Source organism: Papaver somniferum, chromosome 9, assembly GCF_003573695.1.
Source record: "Papaver somniferum cultivar HN1 chromosome 9, ASM357369v1, whole genome shotgun sequence".
Classification (NCBI taxonomy): domain Eukaryota; kingdom Viridiplantae; phylum Streptophyta; class Magnoliopsida; order Ranunculales; family Papaveraceae; genus Papaver; species Papaver somniferum.
Genome location: NC_039366.1, coordinates 140711588 through 140734350, shown reverse-complemented (window position 1 = coordinate 140734350; position 22763 = coordinate 140711588). Strand labels below are relative to the sequence as shown.

The 22763-nt window shown below is 36.8% G+C and overlaps 2 protein-coding genes across 4 annotated transcripts; one reads left to right on the top strand and one right to left on the bottom strand.

Moving 5' to 3' along the window:
• Positions 1-10092: 10092 nt before the first annotated feature.
• Positions 10093-13715, top strand: LOC113309211 (protein indeterminate-domain 2-like). Its single transcript, XM_026557621.1, has 3 exons — positions 10093-10745; positions 10837-11236; positions 12415-13715. The coding sequence occupies exons 1-3, from the start codon at positions 10529-10531 to the stop codon at positions 13379-13381; spliced, it is 1584 nt and encodes a 527-aa protein (XP_026413406.1). The 5' UTR covers positions 10093-10528; the 3' UTR covers positions 13382-13715.
• A 3224-nt stretch (positions 13716-16939) lies between these two features.
• Positions 16940-22520, bottom strand: LOC113307808. 3 transcript variants are annotated; one of them, XM_026556261.1, is made up of 12 exons: positions 22322-22520; positions 22156-22233; positions 21989-22072; positions 21718-21888; positions 21415-21483; positions 21109-21234; positions 20897-20973; positions 20607-20709; positions 19787-20434; positions 18610-19647; positions 18479-18532; positions 16940-17210 (listed from the first exon to the last, which is right to left on the bottom strand). In XM_026556261.1, the coding sequence occupies exons 1-6, from the start codon at positions 22418-22420 to the stop codon at positions 21223-21225; spliced, it is 513 nt and encodes a 170-aa protein (XP_026412046.1). In that variant the 5' UTR covers positions 22421-22520; the 3' UTR covers positions 16940-17210; positions 18479-18532; positions 18610-19647; positions 19787-20434; positions 20607-20709; positions 20897-20973; positions 21109-21222. The 3 variants fall into 3 exon arrangements, with proteins under 3 accessions (XP_026412046.1, XP_026412045.1, XP_026412044.1); XM_026556260.1 differs by lacking the exons at positions 21415-21483; positions 21718-21888; positions 21989-22072; positions 22156-22233; positions 22322-22520 and having other exon boundaries at positions 18610-18724; positions 19341-19647; positions 21109-21218; XM_026556259.1 differs by lacking the exons at positions 16940-17210; positions 18479-18532; positions 21415-21483; ... (2 more) ...; positions 22156-22233; positions 22322-22520 and having other exon boundaries at positions 19129-19647; positions 19787-20142; positions 20315-20434; positions 21109-21218.
• Between the last annotated feature and the right edge of the window lie 243 nt (positions 22521-22763).

Here is a 22763-nt window from a genome sequence, read left to right as displayed (position 1 = left end):
TGACGAAGATTTCGAGTAATGTTGAAGAACCAAGGAGATCAGGCATGTGGAATAGAAGTTACAAAAGTTTATTTATCTATTTTTGTATTCCATATGTATTGATAGTTTTGTCACTAAAATTGACAAAGGGGGAGATAGTTAGAGCACTGCTCGTTCGAACTCGCATGCGTTGCTATCTCAAGCGTGTTTGTCAATGTTGGTGATTAAAACTATAAGTCTTGATTTCTAGTCTACTTATAGCTAAGTCTCGTACTAGGATAGAAAGTGTAGTTGAGATCAAGACTCCATGGAGATCATCATACAAAGACGAAGAACTACTCAAGGAACTGGTGGAACTTCATCGACTAAAAGGTATGTGGAGACTTGAACTTATCTATCACTCAAAAGTCTATCTACTCTATCTCTTATCTTGAGAAAAAAGTCGTATTGCTATATAGACTTTGATTATACACATTTGCTATTTCGAGCCGAGTTTATCTCGCTTATCTATTTCTCGAAATATGTGTTGGTAAGATTTCGCTTTGGCCAAGTTTAGCTTGTGAACAACAACTATATAACGTCCTCTAAGAATGTTTCAATGATTGAAATGAGAGTTTAGAATATATAACCTTGGAAGGATATAAACATTATGTGGTAACACATACGTGTGTAAGTCCTTATTCCTTGAACCAAAGTATGCGTACTTTACTGCTCAGGAAAACCGGAACTAAAGTCCGCGTACGTACCACTACGCCCACTGTCGGAAGTTCACGTCCCGTGAATTTCTGCTGGAGTTTGTGAACTGAAAACATACTTATTCCGGGTACTTAAGTCCGCGTACCAGTATGCGTACTTAAGTTGGTTATTTTCTAAAAACGGTTATTCGTGAACTTAAACTTATATAAACTAAGGAATGCATACTTGCAAAACGTGGCTATAAAGTTCATGAATTTATTCGAGTGAATCAAATCGTTTTTGCTTCGATTGTGTCTTGTATACTTCTATAAGATCTAAGCAATTGAACAACTCTCTAACTAGTTCATTTGAGTCATTTTAACTAGTTGTGGTAAAGAAGAATATGGTTGATATGAAAGTGCTCATATGGCTAACCATTTGGTTAACTACTGTTGAACCAACTAAGTGTACATGTTTGGGTAAGGTTACACAAACGTAAATCAACGTGCATTTCATTTGTGTAACAAGCTAAGTTCGATCTAACGGTTGGAAGATATTAGCTTAAATCTCATTAGGTTTTCATCTAACGGTGAATGTTGAATGCTTTGTTACCAAGGTAACTTAGATTGCAAACCCTGATTTGAAAGTCTAAATAAAGGAGAACTCTAGCAAATGGGAAACCTAAAGATTCGATTCTCCTTTAACCTTAGGTTTCTTCTCGAGACCCTGTAAGTTAACGACTTGAAGATTTCATTGGGATTGTGAAGCCAGATACAACTATTTTCTTTTTAGTTGATTGATATGATCTTGCTGTTTCTATCGTGTTTGAGTACAATCGTAAGATTGGCTTGAGATTGATTTCTTCGATAGGCAAGATATAAAAGAAGTCACAAATACCTTCGTCTCATCGTTTGTGATTCCGCAATATCTTCTTTCGCTAGTCGAATAAGATTATTGTGATGTGATTGATAATTCTAGGTTGTTCTTCGGGAATATAAGTCTGGGTTATCAATTGGTTCCTGTTCACCTCTATTTATCAAAAGACGGAACAAAAACTCGTAGGTATTTCTGTGGGAGACAAATTTATCTATTACCTTAGACTTTTCTGTGTGATACAGATTTGTTTATTAAAGTCTTCGACTTTGGGTCGTAGCAACTCTTAGTTGTGGGTGAGATCATCTAAGGGAATCAAGTGCGTAGTATCCAGATGGAATCAGAGACGTAAGGAGCGCAAATGTACCTTGGATCAGTGTAAGATTGATTGGGTTTCAATTATAGTCCAGACCGAAGTTAGTTTGTGGTAGGCTAGTGTATGTAGCGGATTAATACAGTGTGTGTTCAATCTGGACTAGGTCCCGGGGTTTTTTTGCATTTGCGGTTTCCTCGTTAACAAAACTTCTGGTGTTTGTGTTATTTCTTTTCCGCATTATATTTTGTTATATAATTGAAATATCACAGGTTGTGTGTTGAATCGATCAATTGAGAAATCCAACCTTTGGTTGTTGATTGAAATTGATTGATCCTTGAACATTGGTCTTTGATACCGTTCAAGTAGTTTCTCTTGTATTCAATTAGAATCGCATATTTCTATTTGCTTGAGTAAGTATTGAATCGAGAAAGTGAGATATAACTCTTTGATATACTTTTATTAAGATTGAGTCTGACTGACTAGTTGATTCTCTTAAAAGTATATTGGAGTTAGTCCATACAGATTTCTAAGCGAAATATTGGGTGTGGTTGTTAGAACCCCGCTTTTTCAATATCTAACTTGATGCCCATAGTTCCATTAGCTCCTTTTTTTCCCTTTCCTGGTATTCATATGATGGATAAGTTCATGGGCTATGGCAATATTGTCTGAAATTTGTCTGCCATGAAATGAATAAAAGCAAATTGAAAGGGAAAAATGAGTTTTGGAAGAAGAGGTTTGAGTCTTTGAGCAAGAAATTTGGATATTATTTTGTAAGTGGTATTGCATAAAGATATGGGTCTGAATTGAGAGGGAGTAGTAGGGTTATCAGTTTTTGGAATGAGGGAAATGAATGTGGAGTTCATCTCTTTTAGGAGAAATCCAGAGTTGAAGAAGTTTTGAACCATGGTAATAATATCCTCTCCCACTATCTCCCAGTTGGCTTGAAAGAAGTTTGGTGGGAAACCATTATGACCTGGAGCTTTGTCCCCTGCCATGCTAAAAAGGATAGATTTGATTTCAAAAGCATGAGGAGTCTTTAGAAGATTAGTATTTTCAGAATTGGTGATAGTAGTAGGAATGAGGTTGATAGTAGTAGGAATGATTATTGGTTCAGCAGTGGCCATATGAGCAAAGTGATTGGTGAAGAATGTGGCAATCTCCTTACTATTGTGAAGCCATGTACCATCAATGGAGACAATCTTGTTCCTTATATACCTTTTCTTGGCAGAGACATGGAAGAAACTGGTATTTGTGTCCCCTAGCTTGATAAGTTGATCTTTACTTTTAGTCTTCCAAAAACTTTCTTGAACATGCTGCCAGTGTTCAACCACTTTCTTAGCCTCTCTGATGTCATGCCCCGTTGTAACATTGACCTGATTTTTGGTGATCCAGTCCAAATGTTGTGGACTTTCCTCAAGATTTATCTTAATATTTCCATATATATCCTTATTCGACATCTTGAGTTAGGCTTTAATGTCTCTTAGTTTCCTAGCAATCTTGATTGCAAGAGAACCTTTATGATTTGTCTTTCAGCATTCATCTATGATGTCTTTGCAATCTTTATGATCTAGCCAAGGGCCAATAAATTTGAATGGGATGTGGCCCTTGTTTCCGGTTAGGATTGGTATTGAGAATAATAGGGTTGTGATCAGATCCAATGGGTAGTAGGTTGGAAATAGTAGAATTCAGAAATATTTCAATCCAATCCTCATTAGTTAAGCCTCTATCAAGTCTTTGTTCAGTAAGTTGGAGACCTACCCTTCTGTTAGTCCAAGTGAAGGGGCACTCAGTGTAACCCAAATCAGTGAGATTAGCTTCCTCTAATTTCTCCAAAAAAATGTTAGCTTCACAAGAATTAATAAGATGTTAACTAAATTTTTCATGATCATGCAATACAAAGTTTAAATCTCCCATTATCAACCAAGGTAGGTTATTAGATTTACCAGTGTTTTCAATCATTTTCCAATAGTGTAGTTTATCAAGAGTAGTATAAGGGCTGCTATAGTAACCTGTGAATAACCAAGGGTCCCCTATGCTAGGAGAAACAGTAGCACTTATATGATTATTAGAGAAGTCTTGAATATTAACATTTAGATTGGTTTTCCAAGCTAAGACAAGTCCTCCAGCAGTTTTAGATTTTCCTCTAGGTTCTACAAACCACAAGTTAGCAACCCCTATGTTGCTAAGGATGGGTTTTAGGTTTTTAGATTGTTGTTTGGTTTAAGATAAGAAGAAAATGTTAGGGTTATGTTTATTTAACATATTGTTCAGATGCCTACTGGTGTTATGTTTTCCTATACCTTGACAATTCCAAGTCATGATTGAAAAAAATTGCCAAAAATAAGATACATTAGGATAAAAAAGAATATAAGGATGATGTAGCCTATGCAATGATGTCTATGAAGCTTGTTAATTCGATACACACAGAGGCTAAGCATTTTAAAAATTATTGAGGCTAATTTATTCATGCTGGATAAATCATACAGATTGAATAAAGTTCTATTATGGATAGAAGTTTGTACCTTGACGTTTTGGAATGGGTTTGCTCCCTCAGGGTTGTTAGTAGTCATAACTGTCAGCTGATCTTCCTCCATAGGCATGACCTGAGTGTTACTCTTCTTGGATGGATCTATCTGCTCCTAGTGAAGGAGGGGATTCTCAGGAGTAGTAGAGGGGGCATAAATTTTTCTTTTTGGATCAATTAGATGAAGATGACTAGCTGTGTAAACAGCCTTAAGTTTAGACTCCTTCTTTCTTCTTTCCCAAAGGAGTTTCTTCTGGTTGTTGAACTCTTTATTGATTTGGTTTTGAATGTCAGATAGAGAAGGTAAGGGATCTAAGGGGGTGGGGATGAAAGGTTTTATTTTTGGAAAGATATTGTTAGGATTGATATTGTTCTCCAACTCATTCTCAGTAGATGGTTGATGTTTTCTGGCAACATCTTTGATGTTAATGCCTTTTTTCTTCAACATTTTATCCTTTACCCTGTTGCTTTCAAGAATTTTTCTGTGCTTCTTTTGGAAAGCAACGGCTTTAGATTTAGTAGTTGGAATAACCTCACTGATGGGTTGATGAAGATCAGCTTTAAAGATTACATAATCCTCAGGTCCATCCAGTTCCTCGGGGCCATTTTTGATAACAATTTGTCCTTGTGCTAGTATCATTTGATAGCAAATTCCTTAGCAGCATCTTTGTCTGAATAGGTTATTTTTTTGATAATGGGTTGAGGGCTACTCGTAGCAGAATTTTTGGGGCTGTTGGAGATGGAAGGGTAGGATTTGTTGAGATTTGAGGGATGGGTATTGTTGGTGATAGTATGTGGAACTTCTTCTTTTTCCTCACAAAGAGGTCCGGGATGATGAAGAATTCTGCAAACTTTGCAGAAGGAAATACCATTCAAAGCGTAAGCAAATTCAAGCCAGTGAGAGGTGGTAGCTGTTTCATAGGCATCAATACCAAATTTTAAAGCCCTTGTAACATCAATGGTCATGAGAACTTCCAAATTCTTCTCATCATCATCTCTTCCATATGCTCTTTTAGCTTCTTGGAAGATACCAGCAAGTTTAAGAATGTTACTCATATCAGGGATGATGTGTCTGGGAACTCTTTTAGCCAATACCCAAATCTTGACATAATAGAAGTTAGCTTCATCAATGAAGTCAGGACCAGCAGGAGGAACTTCAGTTAGGACTATGAGTTTGTCAAAAATACCTCTGGTGCCTCCTTTTCTGAAAACTTTATAATCTTCTATGCTGCCAAGTCTGATTGAATAGTAATTTCTCCTCTTTTTCCAAAGAGCAACCTCAACATTTATTCTAAGCTCCCAGTTAGAGTTTATGAATCTAGAGATAGTTCTGGTTTCATGAGAGATTTTGCTACAGAATCTGCCAATGAATACCTATTTCCAGTTTTCTTGCATTTTAGGTAGAGTATTCTCAGAATTAATAAAAACTTTGGGAAACAAGTCTTCTGCTATTTTAGAAAAGAGTTCGTTTGTCCAACCAGGTTCTCAACTTGATCAATAGGTTTAGTTCCTGAAGTGGAGGCCATGAAGTTTGTGAAATGGATAAATTTTTTTGTGTTGAATGTGTTAGTGGTGGTGTTGAGGGAATACGTGTTATGAAAAATGTTGGTACAATGCGCTTAAATTTGAATTTGGAGGTATAAACAAATTTCTTAATAGTCCAATTTCTAACAAAAGGGTAGTTCATACTCCATGTGATATCTGAGTAATTCCAATGCCTGTTGCGTTTTATGGTGCTGACCAACTTGTTGTTGTTGACTACTACCTTGGGAGTGCGACCTGTCAATGTACCAAAAACCAAAAAGAGAATATATATGCGTGTAGATATAAATATGTTGCATGTGATTCCTATTTAAGGTAATAGATCCTATGTGTAGATTCCACCAGAGGTTGGCCGGTCTAAATTTTATAGCATGCATATGGTGATTAAATAAGATTTCCTACTGGCTCTTATTCGCTAGTGTGCAATCATCTTGAAAGGGGTGAGTATATTCAATGGTGTGGGGTGCAAAAATAAAAAATTGAGAAGGGATTTGAAATATATTGGACCTAGATAAGTGGTGTTGTTCATTGGCATTGAGAGCTAGCTTGAGAATGTCCAAAGATGAAATTCAGCATGCCAGTCAGTTAGAGAGTGAGAACCAGTCGACAGTTATTTTCTGATCGAGAATGTGTAATTGGTGTGTGCTAAGGTCCCGTCAGATTTATACACCGATTTTTTCCTTGTGCCAAGTGTAGTTTCAGCCAGCATCCACCCACCATCTGTCAAGAGAAGTAAGCTATGGGTAATTAGTAAAAAGTATGAGGAGTAATTTCTCTTAGGTCGTATGTAATGAAAATATAGTTGCGGGAAATTTGAAACGACGGAGTAGGGATAGAGAGTGTTGGAGACGGAAAGGATTTCTCTTTGGGAATCATCGCCAATTAATGGTGAGAAGACCCAACACCAAGCGATGCATTCCATTATAAATCATTCTTCAAAGGTTAGAAGTTGTTCTATTTTCTTTTCATGTTTTCTGATATCTCCAATTTTCCTCTTAGTAATCAACCATTCAGTCCCATCACCATGTCTGATAATGATAAGAAGGTGGATCAAAAGGGCAAGCCGAAGATGATTGAGGTTGACATCGAGCCAAGAATTCATTGGTATCCTTATGAGTATGTACTCAATCGATTTCCCTATGGAATCGCTTTCCCCCAAGGTTGTGAGTCTCCTGGTCTTGAGCAGAGTTTCTCTTGGTACCTAGATGATCTGCAGCATAATGTGAATGTGAAGATTGAGGGGTGTCTTCAACAGGTCGGACCACCAGGGATAGTTCATGAGTTGCTGGTTGATTCTCTAGTTGATCGATTGCGTCAGTTCTTCAATCAGCCAAAAAGCCTGATCCCATTAATCAGGATACTAACAATCCTTTTGTGGTTCAAGGAGCAAATGTTGAGATAGGTAGTAGTAGTAGTATCCATCATGCAAAGGGTGCAGAGAAGCAATCTCCAGAGAAACAGGGTGAAGATGTAGATATGGAAGATGGTGCATGTTCCCTAATTCCTTCTAATCAACACAGTTTGGGTGTGAAAGGTGATTGGATTTTGTATGCTTATCATCCCAAGTTTGGACCACTCCAGGTGCATGAAGGTGTTGCTGTTATTGCCGATCGCTTTCTGGTTTCTGGCTTGAGTAGAATTGGATTTTGATCCATTACTCTCCCTGCGGAAGAAAGATTTATGGTTCGTCAGTTGGCTAGTCGACCCCGGCGGTATGATGAGCCGATCGCTTTCCAGTAATGGATGCACTCTGCCCAGCCACCGGTCGGATAAACCGTGTTATTTTTGCAGGAATGGGAAGTCCAACTTTCGATCCAACCACCGATCCAGTCGCCGATCCAACCTATACCGAGTTCGTCCCAGAAATGAATGTACCTGCAACCCCCGAGTTTGTACCTGTCAATTCTTCCAGCAGCAATGCAATGGACTCTGTGAATCCTGAGGGTGATCAGCGTACTCCAGCACCGAAGAGACGAACTGTTGAGTCCACCATTCATATGACTCGTAGCCAGACTCGAAGTGTTAGCCAAGGTACTCGAAGCAAGACTTGTCACTTGCAGCAGTAAGAAAAATTGAATCCTTTCTTGCTTTATTTCAATCTTGAGGATGGTATAATCTTTATGGTTGATGCTTATTTGTGGTGGGGTTAGGGAATGGGTTGTGAACTGTTTACTTTTTGGACTAGTTTGGGTTATGGGTTTTTTTCCGTTGAAACAAAATGCTTTTCTTTCCTGTTGATTATGCGTGTAAGGATATTTATGTTTTTTGGGTTTGGTTATTTTGAATGTAATTTGGCTAGAATGTATCGTGGTGTTATGAGTATGGTGTATTTGGTGAACTATCTACTGAATACTAGATTTGAGATGGGGTTTGGTGTTCCATGAAAATTGATCAGAAGATTTGGTAGAAATTGAATATAGAAGGAGAGTGGGGTTTAGATTATTGTTGAGATTGGATGCAACAAGTGTTTGGTATGTATTGGTATGGTAGTTAATCCAAATTAGGATTTTTGTATAGATAGTTGTATTTTTCCAGTAACTAGGATTTTCAGGGGAAGTATGATTCTCAGAGTAAGTTTGAAATTCTCGTCTAATAAGATTGATGTTGCCTTGAAACTTTATATTATATGTTTGTTTAGTAGGAATAATATTATGATTCTCTGGGAAAATAGTGAGTTGAACAATGCTTGTGATGCTTGAGATACATGTGATTCTTGAAGTAGTGGAACTGTGATTCTCGGTGTGATTGAAGCAGTTACAGGAGCAACTGTGATTAGGTGTACTGATATTCATCGAGAGACAAAAACTGAAGGAACATTCAACCAAGAAGATTCAAAAATGGCTGAGGTCCGTCATAGAATCCGGTGAGTTTCGGGAAGAAAATAGCCGTTAGAGCACTAGAGAACAAGGATAATGACTAGAAACTACTGGAGAAAAGGGAAATCAGGCTAGGTGGAGAGAGAAGGAGTCGTACACATCGCTAGGTGGAGAGAAGGAGTCGTACACAAATTCAGTATTATATCCCTGAACACTAAAACAATCATTCATTCAAATTTAATTCATTACCATGTGCAAGTACAATGTACCTCTTATAATATGGGCTATATAAAGCAAGGAGATAGCATAACACATATCATATAAGTGCAGCTTTGAACTCGTAGAAAGTGCTAGTCAGATACGCTTGATTGTTCTCATTTTCCGTTTTCGTATTAAAATAAATAAATAAAATGGTTTTTTTTTTCAAAACAGGCATAAAAGTCAACTTTTTGGAATCAAGCGATATAACCAATAATTTATTTCAGCATCCTGTCATTTCTTTAAATGTGTCAGATTTTGAATTAACGGAAAAAATTTAGAATTTAATGCCAACGGAACTGATTTTAAGTAAAAATGAAACGCCTCTGCAAAAAGCGTCATGAGTCAGATACTATTTACTAATCCACTGTCCAAGAAAGTCAATCACTGAATCATTTGTGGGTATTTGATCTTTAGAAAAGAAGAAGTTGGGAGGAAAAAAGAAAAAGATAGAGCATAGCATAGTATATTGCTGCATCTACATATCTCAATCTCAAATTCTCAATAGCCTTTATAGTTTACGCCACAACCTAAATAAAAGTTTCTAAGCTTCTTAGTCTTCTTCTAATCTCTTCTTTAGCTTATCTTCCTTTTTCCTAAATATCATTCCATTTATCAAATCAAGGTCCTTTCTAATGTTTGGGTGTTTCATAACACCAACATAGGAAAAGACAAAAAGTGCCAGCGTCATCACATCCCCAACAGTACTAAATTATTATACTTAAAATCCTCTTTGAATCAAAATATAGGGCAATTTGACTGCCACCCCCAACAAATAATTCAGTTAAACTGCGCCCCTCCAATTTTTGGGCGCAGTCAAAATTGCCCCAAAATACAAGTGGTGTCATGTGGGGTTTGGATATTCTTGGTCTCTTTTTGGTTTTGAGGCTGTTAAAGAATTTTTCGCTTTATTTTCAGTTTGGGTTTCTTCTTTAATTTGCTAATATATTTTAGTCTCTGCAATCATAACACACACACATTGGTCATTACTACATCAGATGGACATTGGTCCTGTTTCATGAAACCTCTGTATTATCAGTCTTTGCTTAACAAAATTAATGACCCAAAATTCCTACTGGGTTTCGGTTTGCATGTGTATTAATGTTTGATATTTAGAGAGAGATACTGGAGTTGTGTTCTTTTTGGTATTGGTCTTATTTGCAGACAAAACATCCTGAAATAGATAGTGACTCAGTAAGAATCATTTTTCATCTTTCATCAACATCATCATCATCATCATCATAAATATATATAACAAATCTCTCTCTTTTTTTTCTATCTCTTCACGAGAACTGTTGTTTGTTTTATCAGTAATCCAAAAACCAGCATAATATACCTGCCTTGCCTTTCTCTGAAGTATCCCTGCCATCTGTTTGTTCAACAAAAACCCTGTCTTTCTTTCTTGTTGTATTCAAACCTGCTAGCTACTTTGTTTTGTATTTAAAGGGTGAAACAAACAAAGATATTGTTATACCTATTAGGTTTTTTGTTTGCATTTTGTTCCTTCCTCATCACTCTCTCTATCTCTCTATCTCTTTTTAAGATATGTTTCCTGAAACTTTTTCAAACTCTACTTCTTTGTCTGAAGAAGTTAGTGCTGGTTCTTCTCATGGTAATAATAATACCACCACTAGACTTCAAGATTTAAGCCCCATCTTGTTCTCATCTTCAAGTAATGATCATCATCATGAACAACACCAACAACAATCTGAAGAGACTACTACTAAGACCAGAAAGAAAAGAAACCTCCCTGGTAACCCAGGTATGATAGATATACTATAAAGCTCTCTCTTTGCATCCTTTTTAACAGTCTCTCCAGATTTGTGATGATTTTTGTTGCTTCTTTTGAACAGACCCGAATGCTGAAGTGGTTGCACTGTCGCCAACGACGCTAATGGCAACAAATAGATTTGTGTGTGAAGTTTGTAACAAAGGGTTTCAAAGAGATCAAAATCTTCAACTTCATAGAAGAGGACACAATCTACCCTGGAAACTAAAACAGAAAAGCAACACAGATGTGGTGAGGAAAAAGGTCTATGTTTGTCCTGATGTTTCCTGTATTCATCATCATCCCTCTAGAGCACTTGGTGATTTAACAGGAATCAAGAAACATTTCTCTAGAAAACATGGTGAGAAGAAGTGGAAGTGTGAGAAGTGTTCTAAGAAGTATGCAGTTCAATCTGATTGGAAAGCTCATAGTAAAAACTGTGGTACTAAAGAATATAGGTGTGACTGTGGTACTCTTTTCGCTAGGTAACATTTTTCTATACTCTCTCTTTTAAAATGCTCTTTTGGGTCTGTTATGGTTGTCTTCTTGTCTCAACCAAAGTTTTCAAATTTTCTACACATCATCCTCTGTTATTTGTATTGTTTCTTTGTCTGGTACTTGTGTTCTTCAAACCTTTGGACTCTAATGGAGTCTGAAATTAGTAACTCAAGGTAGATTTTTTTTTGTTGCATTGAGGTTTTGGAAATTTGTTGGGTTGTCTTTATTCATGCCTAGTAAAATCCAATACACAACAACATTGAATAGATTTACAAACTTTAATGTCCGTATTATAGATAGATGGATTGACAAGTTTCATGGAAGTGGTAAGTAACACAAACCATTAAAGACTGAGTCTTTGTTATAACTAAAAATAAGACACTGAAAGAAAGAAAGAGAAATGGTCTAGTGTTCTCTGCAAGTCTAGCCCAAGACAAAGATAGCTAGACAATAAATTAAGACCGGAGACATGAAACTAAGCAGTGGTTGTTTGTGAGTTAATCGTAGTCTGCTCTGTTTTAGAGTTAGTTTTAGTGTGAATTTAGACTTCAAACTTGCTATTCATAGGTTTTGAAGAGTGGACACAACACTATGCTATTCATAGGAATAATAATAAAACCATTGATGAAAATCTTATTACTTTTATCTATTTTCATGCAAGGGTTTCTTTATCAGATTTGTTTCCTGTTTTTTTCTTTTTGTTATTTAGTGTATTCGAAAGTAGCAGTGCCTGCAATCTCTAGAGAAATGATGAATTTTTGCAGTTGTCTGTAAGAAAAGAAAGTGGTGCTTACCATGGTTATAAAATTGGTTTTTCATCATTCTATCTAAACATTATAACTTGTGTAGTAGACCTCTAAAGCCTGGAAAATCTCATCATCATAATTCTGCAAGAAAATATTTGACTTTGGGATTTGTTTTCATTTTTCTTTGATTATCATTCGTATGCAAGATATAAACTTTTAGAGAAAAAATAATAATTAAACATCCGTACCCTGATTATTGGCTTTACTAAATTTTGCATGATCTTTTTCTAATTAGTCCATCCTATTTCATGCTAAAACAATTTTGTAGTTTAATTAGCATCCTAATAAATTTATGTTATTTTGTTTTTGTGAAATTGTGGATCTTCTAATAATGTGTTGTGGAATTCTATTTTTTACAGGAAAGACAGCTTCATTACCCACAGAGCATTCTGCGATGCATTAGCTGAAGAGAGTGCAAGACTAGTTTCTTCATCTGCCTCAGACCTTAACAATTTGTCAACATCGACACAAATCACACCATTGTTGCACCATTACAGCAATGAGCCTCCTCTCGCACTGCAAACTCACTCATCACTTCATTTCCAACACCAACAGTCTAATAATACCCAATCTTCTCTCAGTTACCAATTCACTGGGCAGCACCACCAAAACTTCCCAAACCCAACACCCATCTCTATAATCACCTCCTCATCATCATGGGCTGACCACCCATCACCAACATCAGATCATCCAGTCAAACTAGAAAATCAGCACAACAACAACCAGATTCTTCTCCCAACGTCCATTTCTTCTTTCTATCAAGAATCGCCACCACTGCCATCTCCAAATACTACTACTGCTGCTGCTATATCAGACCAACGGAAATCGTTATTTACACCCAACTTTCTTCGTCATTTTTCAAACAATATGGTGTCAAACAGCAATACGTCTACTTCGTATATGTCAGCCACTGCGCTTCTTCAAAAAGCTGCTAATGTTGGTGCGGGACCCATTGGAGGACCAACCATGCAGACTCAGTCAGTGGGTCATATGTCTGGATCGTCCATGAGTCAGATGAGTATCATGAGTCAGATGGGCAAAACCTGTTTATCATCATCACCATCGGAGGAATTTCTGGGATTTGCTAGTTCTAATTCAGCAAACCAATCTACGTGGCAGAAAAAGGACTTCCGTCTGACTCGTGACTTCTTAGGTCTGGCACCAGCTGACCACAACTCTGTCACCAATGTTCTTGACGTTAACGAGAGGAACCAGATGAATGGTAACGTGAACGTGAGGAAGTCAGATTTACTGTCCTACACAGGAGGTGTTGATTTTGGAGCTTATGAACGTGGATTTGCTGCTGGAGCTTGGAGGAATTGCTGAAGGAGATTACCGTTTTCAAGGGTAAAAAGGGAATTTTTTAAGAAAATTACTGCATCTTTCTGAAATGGGGAACTTTTTTTGTTTCCCTTAATTACCCTTGTTAAGGATACCGGTGGTGAGGTTATCACTATCACAGTTCTATCCTATTTTGGTGATAGATATAGTAGGTCTGGCAGAGGCCTAGAGCTACCTAGCTAGACTTTCTTCTTCTCTATATATATAAATATGGACATGCAGATAGGTCTTTTACTTTTGATCACCAAGGGTTTCAGTGGTACCACCACCACTGTAATTTTTTAATTTTTTTCTTCTTATGGATTTTGATTCAAAAACTTTGTCATTTACATTGATTACTTTTCTTTGCCTTAGTTTTACGAGTACATGACCCCAGACTAAGCCTGGTTGTTCAGTCCGACTCACGATGTCATGTGGAATCCTCGACTATACAGAAAAAAACTACTAGGTGCTAGAGAGACCGGAAATAAATATGGTACTGAAGTGAGGTAGTTAATAAGGTCATCGTTATTTATATATCTTTCCTTCACCTGGGAATCAAAAGTTGTGAGGTACAACAAATAGTGTATATTGTACACTCATAAAAGAAGGTGAGAGTACGTAAGCACATGTAATGTAAATGTGGGATCAGTCAGGCATGCATTGCATTACTTCGGGATTGGCGATTGTACCTTTTGTTAACCCCCATGATTCAGCCTTGTTCGATAAAGACCATAGATAATACAAAAATATTCCATCATCTTTTTCCTTGTTAAAAACTTAAAATTAACGGCGCATTCGGATACAAATGTGTTTCTGATTTTTGCTTCTCCAGAAATAGAAATCTGGAGCAAAACTATTTTGTTTTATAAAAAATCGACTTTTCTATTTCTAAAAATCAAGTCGTTCTGAAATATTATTGTCAAACTAACTTATGACTTTTTGATTTCCAGAAATCAAAAAACAATTTCTGTGTGTGCATCCAAACGTGCCATAAGCGTACCCGAATTCAAACCATCGATTATGTCATAGGTTTTTTAACCAACAGATACATATATTGTCCCAAGAATTTTATGCATGAAACAAAACAGTATCCCGGGATCATGCGTGCACTAGATTACCAAGCATACATACAGAGATGTAAACGTATATGGTCCACATAAAATTGCTATAGTGAGCACCACGTGCCATTCAAGTAGATAAGTACTCAATAAGGAATACTCATTTCGAAACTTCGACTTTTTCGTGTATTTCCTCAAACTTGATCAATTTTGATACACAAAAGATAACTAGTAGATTTATAAAGAAAAGAAAAACCTAACCCAAAGAAACCACTAGGGTTCTTTCTTTTCTCTAAAGATGAATGCAACTCGAGGTAAACATATAAGCGAGCGTGAGTGAAAAGTTAAGGCATCTAAGTCAATTTTTGAATCTTCTTCTTCTTCTAGTAATTTGTGTGTTTTGGTGGTCCGGGAAGATAGTGCTGCATAAAAGAACTTAAGAGCGAGTGAGAGCATCTTCTCAAATAGCCGTCGTTGACAATCCTCTCTCTAGTCTAGTCTCTCTTGTGTTCTTAAATTCTGTGCATGAAAAACCCCACAAAGACAGCCTTTTGATACTGCGCCACTTCTGTTAGTACAAAATGAGCATACCAATGATATGTTGTGATCATCAAAAACTTCATTTGATCATCAAGAGTTGAAGGGGAAAAATGAATCGAAATGTGTCTAGTTCAACAACTGAGGATGCCCATATAACATTTTAGACTCTGTTAGCAGTTTGAGGTCTTTTTTTTCTGTTTTACCTTGAATACGTCTTAGACAGTACTACTACCAGCGTCTTCCTTGGTAAGACCGACATTTGATTAAATCTACAAAAAAAAAAATGGACTTCATTTAATGGTGGTCAAAATGAAACTGATTCTAACCCATCAACAAAAGATTGTACTACTTATTAGTACTATTAATGCTGGAGAGACCAACATACTCATCACTAACGTTACTGTCAGTAGCTCATACTGACTTGGACTTGGACCATGTTTGCTCTCCCTTCGTTTTCTGAAAACACTTTCAATTACGAGAAAAATATTTACAGCCCTACAAGAAAAACATCTACTATAATCATAGTTAACCCTTTAACTGATAACTCTTTAAGGTGAGCCGTGAGTCTTAAATGATCCCCTGTCTAGAGCTAAGAGGGCTTTTTCATAAGTTTCATGATACGAATACTCCACGTAGTTTTATTCGAATATAAATAAATGATAAGATATTCATAAACCAGAAAAGAACCATCAAAGACGTAAAGGAAAAAACACCCGAATATTCAAAAAATCTAAAGCAAGTGGAGAGATAATGAAGAAGCCTAGGGATTAATGAAAGAAGGGCAGGATTATTATGGGATATCTATCCAAGCTTTTAGAAAGTATATATGGGGTAGTTGCAGGATTAAGGTACAAAACATCCCATTTGCCTCTTAAAAAAGACTGCCCCTCTCCTCTTTTATATCTCTCTTCACAACCAGACAAACCAAAAGCTTCTTCTCTTCTTCTCGGGTCTCACAAATATACTTACCAAAGTTGTTTTTGGAATCTCACCTTCAGAAAAAATATCCTTAGTCCCCCCTTCTCCTTTTACTTCTTTTCTTTTCTCTCTTCCAAAGTTCTTAAAACCTAATAATTACCAAACCTTTGCTTTTATTTTCTTCTGCTTTTTCTTCTCCATCCTTTTCTTTTTCTTTCTTCGGCTTCAGCTGAAAATTCCCATTTCAAGTACATAGGCTCCTTTCATTCACAACCATCCAACTATTACTTACTATTCAGTTACTTCTAGCTAATAACATGAAACCAAAGATAAAATGACAAAACATACATGTTCATGGACCCCTAGCGTCTTCGTATATAGGCTTCTGTAACTATTCTTTGATGTGAGGCAACGTCATCCAGTAATAATCTGATTCTGAAAATATTTATTAACCAGAAAAATCCTCATTGTCAAGACTAGTCAGGCAAGTTCTGGTGATTCGTCTTGTTCATGATTAACTGCTTATCCAAGCTCTGGGAGAATCTAGTTCATTCCTAGACAGGATAGTAACACATACATGTAACATTCACTCCTTGTCGTGTGAATTTTGCTGTGTGCAAGTTTTCAGCTTACTAGGTCATGGTACGAGTCTCACTAAAGTGACCTGGTATTCATCTTAGATTTCTTGCTCAATACAAAAACAAAAAAGTGACCTTGGTGTTCATCTTAAATTTCTTGCTCAATCGAGAAGGGAAAAAGGACAAAAAAAACTGAAAGTGAAAGTTGTGAACTGAACTCTAACCTGAACTCCAGGCCTAAAACCAAAGAGTAGCTAGCTAGACTGTATATGACATAACTGGATAGAAAAGGAAAGATTTCTACGTGATCAAACAAGAGGTAAAAACAAGGAAACAGAATAAAGGGTCAAAGCATTTTGAGCTTCAAAATGCAACAAATTTAGAACAAAGTATTGGCTTGTATTGTATTACAGTATGTACCATATAACCATAACCTAGAAAACGAAATAATGTTTTCAGTAAGTAAATCAGAGAATGGAAGGAGAATATATTGATACGTTCAGTCAGAAAATGATTATGCTTTCACAAAACTGATTGATAAAATTGCAGGTACCACTACAGACAAAGACAAGACGTTTGATTCCTAACACTGTTCTGCATCCTAAATAATTTAAAACAAGTGAGAAACAAATCTAAGTAGTGTAGTCCACTTCAGATAGATAAGATATCTCACCCAACTTACAATTTTTGTCCATCAAAATTTACTCCCAAATATTTATCCAGTACATTCTTGAACGCCTGTGAAACAAGCAATAAAAGAGAAAACAAAATTAATTTCTTAATCTGTTTATTTTCCGGAAAGTAAATATCACAACCTAACACAACAAGATGTTGAATACTACATGAATGAGACTGGGTTGCACAGATACTGGTACGGGTGTCCGATACCGATACAATGAGATTGGGTTGCATAGATACTGGTATGGGTGTCCGATACCGATACGTATAGGAGAATCAGATTCAGCAATTTAAAATATGGCTGATACGGATACCGGCCAATACGCCATACACATAATTTTGTTAGTGTAAAATCAATAAAGTATTAGAGCACACAAATTCAATTTAATCCCCAAAACACTCATTGCATACCTATATCTCACAACATTTCAGTCCCACAATGTCAGCAAATTTCGAACTTCCTCTTCTCTCAACCCTCTTTATGAGGGGTGTAAACTCCTTCATTTTCTTTTGAAGTGTTTCTCCACTTCACATGTACAAAGCACATCAAGGCAAGAGAGACCTAAAAAATATCTGAAGGAAAAACCTTTCATAAAACTAATAAATTTTTGATAAGCCTTTTGGGAAGCATCCAAGGGTATCGTATCCGATACGGGGCAACATAATCCTCAGGTATCAGTGCAACCCATAATTTAACATATATTACTAATGATTTGATGTATATCTACTTAGTTGTGCAACTTTCATAACAACAGTTAATCGTTCATATATGTATGCTCATTTGAGTTTGAAACTTAAAATGTGATGGGGATATTTGTGCAACTATATCCACTGCACGCATCACATACAATAGATATAAGGGACCACTCCCAGAAAAGAGAGAAAAAGAATATATGTGATTTTCTTGTTGATGGTTCCATCTTAATCTGCTTATCCACAAAGAGAACATTTTTTTCTCCTTTCACATCTCTAAGAAACCATTCGGCAGCCAAAATTGCAGACAAATCAGTGCCCAGAATCCTAAAAACGTGAGCGTGCAGAGCGAGTTAGGGCAACACTAGAGTTTGGTCTACGATGGGAAACTAGTTGTGTAATATGTTGGCACGTGGAAGGAAAATCAAGTTCTACTATCAGAAAATCACACTCATTATGCTAATGAGAGAATTTTTCAGGTGTTATACCACTTCTGATAGGTCATATATATTTAGGATGATTGTTTACGTTACACCACAGGAAGGGTTTTTATTTGATAAGCTAGTAATTATTGCAGAAACGGCAGATATTAGACTATTCATAAAGAAGAATCAGCCAATAGAGCAAACAATCACCTGGAGTGCAAATGATCATCAAAAACACCATAAACAGCCAGGTAGAATTCATCCCTGTAAGTAAGAACAAAAAGTGAGGTTTAATTTTATGAGGGAGGAACCAAATAGGTGCCGCAAGAGTTTGTATGTACCGGTTTCTTGACTCGTCAATTGATCTAGTTCATCAAACTTCCTCGTCAGTACTTCTGCTGACGCTGGTGAAAGCATTTGCAGTATTAGAGCCTCCAACATTCTTGGAAAATTATGCTGGAAGAGAAAAAAAGAAAAGAACTTATTAGTTGCCAATCCCCAGGGATAAGGGAGTGAAGGGCAGTTGATATTCAAGTCAGCAAGATTATTAACACACTCGCCCGTCAACCTCAGCTAAACATTTTCGTAAAGCACTTAGTTCGCACAAAAAGTTCTTTGAGTGGTTAACTTATTAGAAACTTTCCATGTTTAGCATATACATTGATAATTATTCGAAGTGAAACGCAAACCTCTCGGAATAGAAGAGAAGAATGAAGATAAGGGTCAACTCTCAACACTAGTTTGCATTTCATACCACAATCTGCACTTTGAATCACTTGAGTGCCCAGTCTTATGAAGAATCAAAAACAACCGAACCTGTGCTAAATAGACAATACGAGCGCAAAGGTATATACCCAAAATACAGACAAAATATAATTTTGCTTTAGCTTCACTACTTGTGTTCCCAACATGCACTGTGTATCTGCTTTTTCTTGTGTCCACAGCTATTAGATACACTGTTGTAGACATACAAACAGATTGAATCTGGCTATAAACATAACACCAGATGCTAGAATGACCAGTGCTCATGAAAATTTGAAATTGATGGGACCAGTATTAGTGTCAAACCTACCACCATGCCAAGCAAGACATTTTGAAGTTGAAGTGGCTCCAGAGTCGAAATGACCTTAGCAACTGGATCTTCTTCCGCGCAAAATGAATTAGGATGAACATCCTTCTTGCATTCATCTTCCATTGGTGTTGATTGCAGTTGTTCACTTTGACTAGCAATGTTCACTCCATCATGAACTAAAGAAACAAGTTGATGAAGAGCTTGCGGAAAAACTGTGTCCATTTGCTGTATCGTTATCCTCTTATTTTTTATGGTCCCTGCGACTGCTCACTGTAAGAGTTCTTTTCTAGATCGCGCTCACGCTGACCTGCCACGACAAGACAAAGTTTTAGATGTCAAGTATCTAAAAAGGGGCTAGTTTCGTTACGTGAAGTTAGTCACAATTGACATCAATGAACAAAAAAAACAAATTATATGGAAGATTTCACATAAGGACATAAAATAACCTTGTCCATTGTCAACCTGGAAGAATCCTCCTGTCCGGAATTCTCAATACTAATTGAAGTTTGATATCACATTTGAACCTGTTCTACAGTCATTCCAATAAACATTACTCATAGTAAAATGTCGTTGATAAATGAGGGAAGGAAAAATCGATATATTTTGGTCGCACGTGATGGCTAACCACATTTTATCATGACTCAAATGGTGGGAAGAGCAATTTATGTCATGTATATTATTAACACATCGAGTTTGTAGTAAAGCAAAGCCGTCTGTACTAAAATTCGATATCATGCATAGAGAAAAGCCAAATGTAAATGCAGGACAAGCAAGATACTGCTTACCATTTCCATGTTGGTATCTTTGTACGAATTATTGATGTGGAAAACAATTCGAAAAATGGAAAATAAACAAGGGAAGTCAGTCATCAGTTAAGCAACAATTCATGGAAGTTCCATCTTCCAAGTACAGACTACTAACAAGCAAAAACAGAAGGTGATAAAAAAGATGATTAACTTAAGGAAAACAAAGACCTTCTTAAGATATTGCGTAGATAACATGCATCCATGTGTTCCGGTAAACTAGTCATAATACTAGATCGCCACCAGATGTTAACAGCTATAGTGACCTCGTCACTATCCACTTGGTGCAACCTGTTCAGATGAGAATGCAAACACTCCTTGAGTAATCCAAATTACAAATGTATCTGACCAAAATTTTACCGTACCAGTTGCAAGAAGAATGTGCCCTCAACAATCATACAAACATGTACAAACTCAGCGTAGAAAAAAATTTTATGCAAAATGGAAGAAACAAAATTATTACCAGCCTTCAGGAATGAAAAGTGCATCGCCCGCTTGCAGAGTAACTTTTTGGGAGTACATCATAGAGTTCTGCAATCTTGAATGAGTTGACAAGTCTGGCTTTTCTAGACCAACACAATTACCAAACAGAAAGTAGTATAAGTATAGCATGCAGAATAAGAAATATGAGACGAATCCAGTTTCTTCAAAAAATGACGATTTGCTTCTGGTCCTCGGACCCAAAAGTAACCAAAACTTAAACGACATCAGTAATTTATCTTTCACATGATTGACGATAGAGAGTTACCATACCTGTGATTTGAGGCCCCACTGTATTTAGGCATTGGATATAAATAATGATGAAACCGCAGAAGGCGGCTACAGAACAACTGAGATGGAGAAAAAACAGATGACAATCAGTGGGCAATTTGGTAGTAATCCAACAACTTGGGCAACCATTAAAAACTTTAAGTTGAATATCACTACTATGAAACTAATCAACCAAAATAGACATAACTGAGTACCTTGTTTGCATCCAGCAACCACACATAGTAGGTTATGGTCTGGATCATAATGTGTACTAGACCTTGATTTTGCATTGTTCATCCACAAGTTGACAGAAGTTAATGTTTTTGCCTTTAGAAGTTTGGCTGCATCCACAAACCAAAACAAAACCAATACTGCCTCAACTTTTCACCAAATCCACAAGACACCAAGTAGAAGTGCATAAATTTTACTGGTACTGAGCTCTTCTTACTTTAGCAAAGTTATCTACCATATCGAAACAAAAAATAAGCAAGCAGAAAGCTCAACATGAAATGAATGCAAACCATTTGAATGTCTTCTCGTAGAATTTCCAACTGAGACTTCTCCTTATTCTCCAAATTTACAATTGGCACCTACATCATAAAAGCACCCTTAAGTCAGACTTCAACCAACTGAAAACAAACACCAAGACCAACAAATTTTGTATCCCATTCGACGCAGCACTTGACATAGCCTTGGAAAATAAGGGCTGAGAATAAACACATGTGGGCCACTTAGCTGTAATGCCCCCAGTGTTCTGGATCTCATCCTTTATTTGCCAGCCAACAAAGTCAAGCTTGGACACATAGACAGATAAGCAATACAACCTGCGCTAAGTAGACTTGATGAAGAGAACTGGTAGAAGGCAAACAAGTTTCTTCTTCTAAGGTAGGCTCTGTCACTCCAACAACTTCTTGCTCAACAGACACTCCAGAACCATTATCAGAACTTGTTAGCTTTCTACAAGTTGAAATGAAAACAGAGAACAGCAGCGGAACCTACAATAATATGCGCAAAATTGCAATACAATGCATGAATTCTAGTTATCTTACACATTCGAAATGCAAAAACCAGTTCTAAGAAAGATATAAGTATTACCCGCTCATGACTTCTAAGATCACCGTAAAACACAGGTGCTGTTGTCGACAACATAGCCTCCACAATAGACGACCCTGCTCTTTCCTGTAATCACAATTTCAGTACGTAATAAAACCCTAAACCCTAAATTGAATGAATAAATGAGAGTGATGTAGGTGAAATGAAACCTGTAAATAGTCGAGACCACCTTTACAAGGGTTCCATTTGGAAAAACATTTCCAATGTTTAACGCAACTATGAAATACCTAAACTCCGAACAATTAAGAGAAAATTAAGTGATGTTAATGCCAAATGAAAGATGGAGGGGGGATATGTGAATGAGATTGTAATTACCGCAGGAATGCTTTTAGATTCAATATGAGAGAAGAAATGAGCCGGGGATGGAAGTTCGTCGAATTCAACAATCGAGAGACGATATGTATTTCCGCCCATATTTCTTTTTACTTTCCGCTTCTTTTGTTTTGTTTTGTTTTGTTTTGTTTTGGATATTCAGGACAAGGTCTGCCTTTTGAGATTGATCCTCATCCCTTAAGTGTCTATGTAGTATAGAGACATGAAATACACTGTGCATTCCGTACAACTGCGTTGGCAACTCCAACTGGTATGCTACCTTTCCAACTTTTTTAGAGCTAGCACTATAGAGAGGGATATCCCTTTTTTATCCCTCTTCATCCCTCAAAACACCAAAAATTTAAGTATTATGGTCTTCCATTTTCATTGTAGGGAAGGAATGCGAGAGGGTTTCTTTACAAGGCTGATCAGATCTGATCACCCT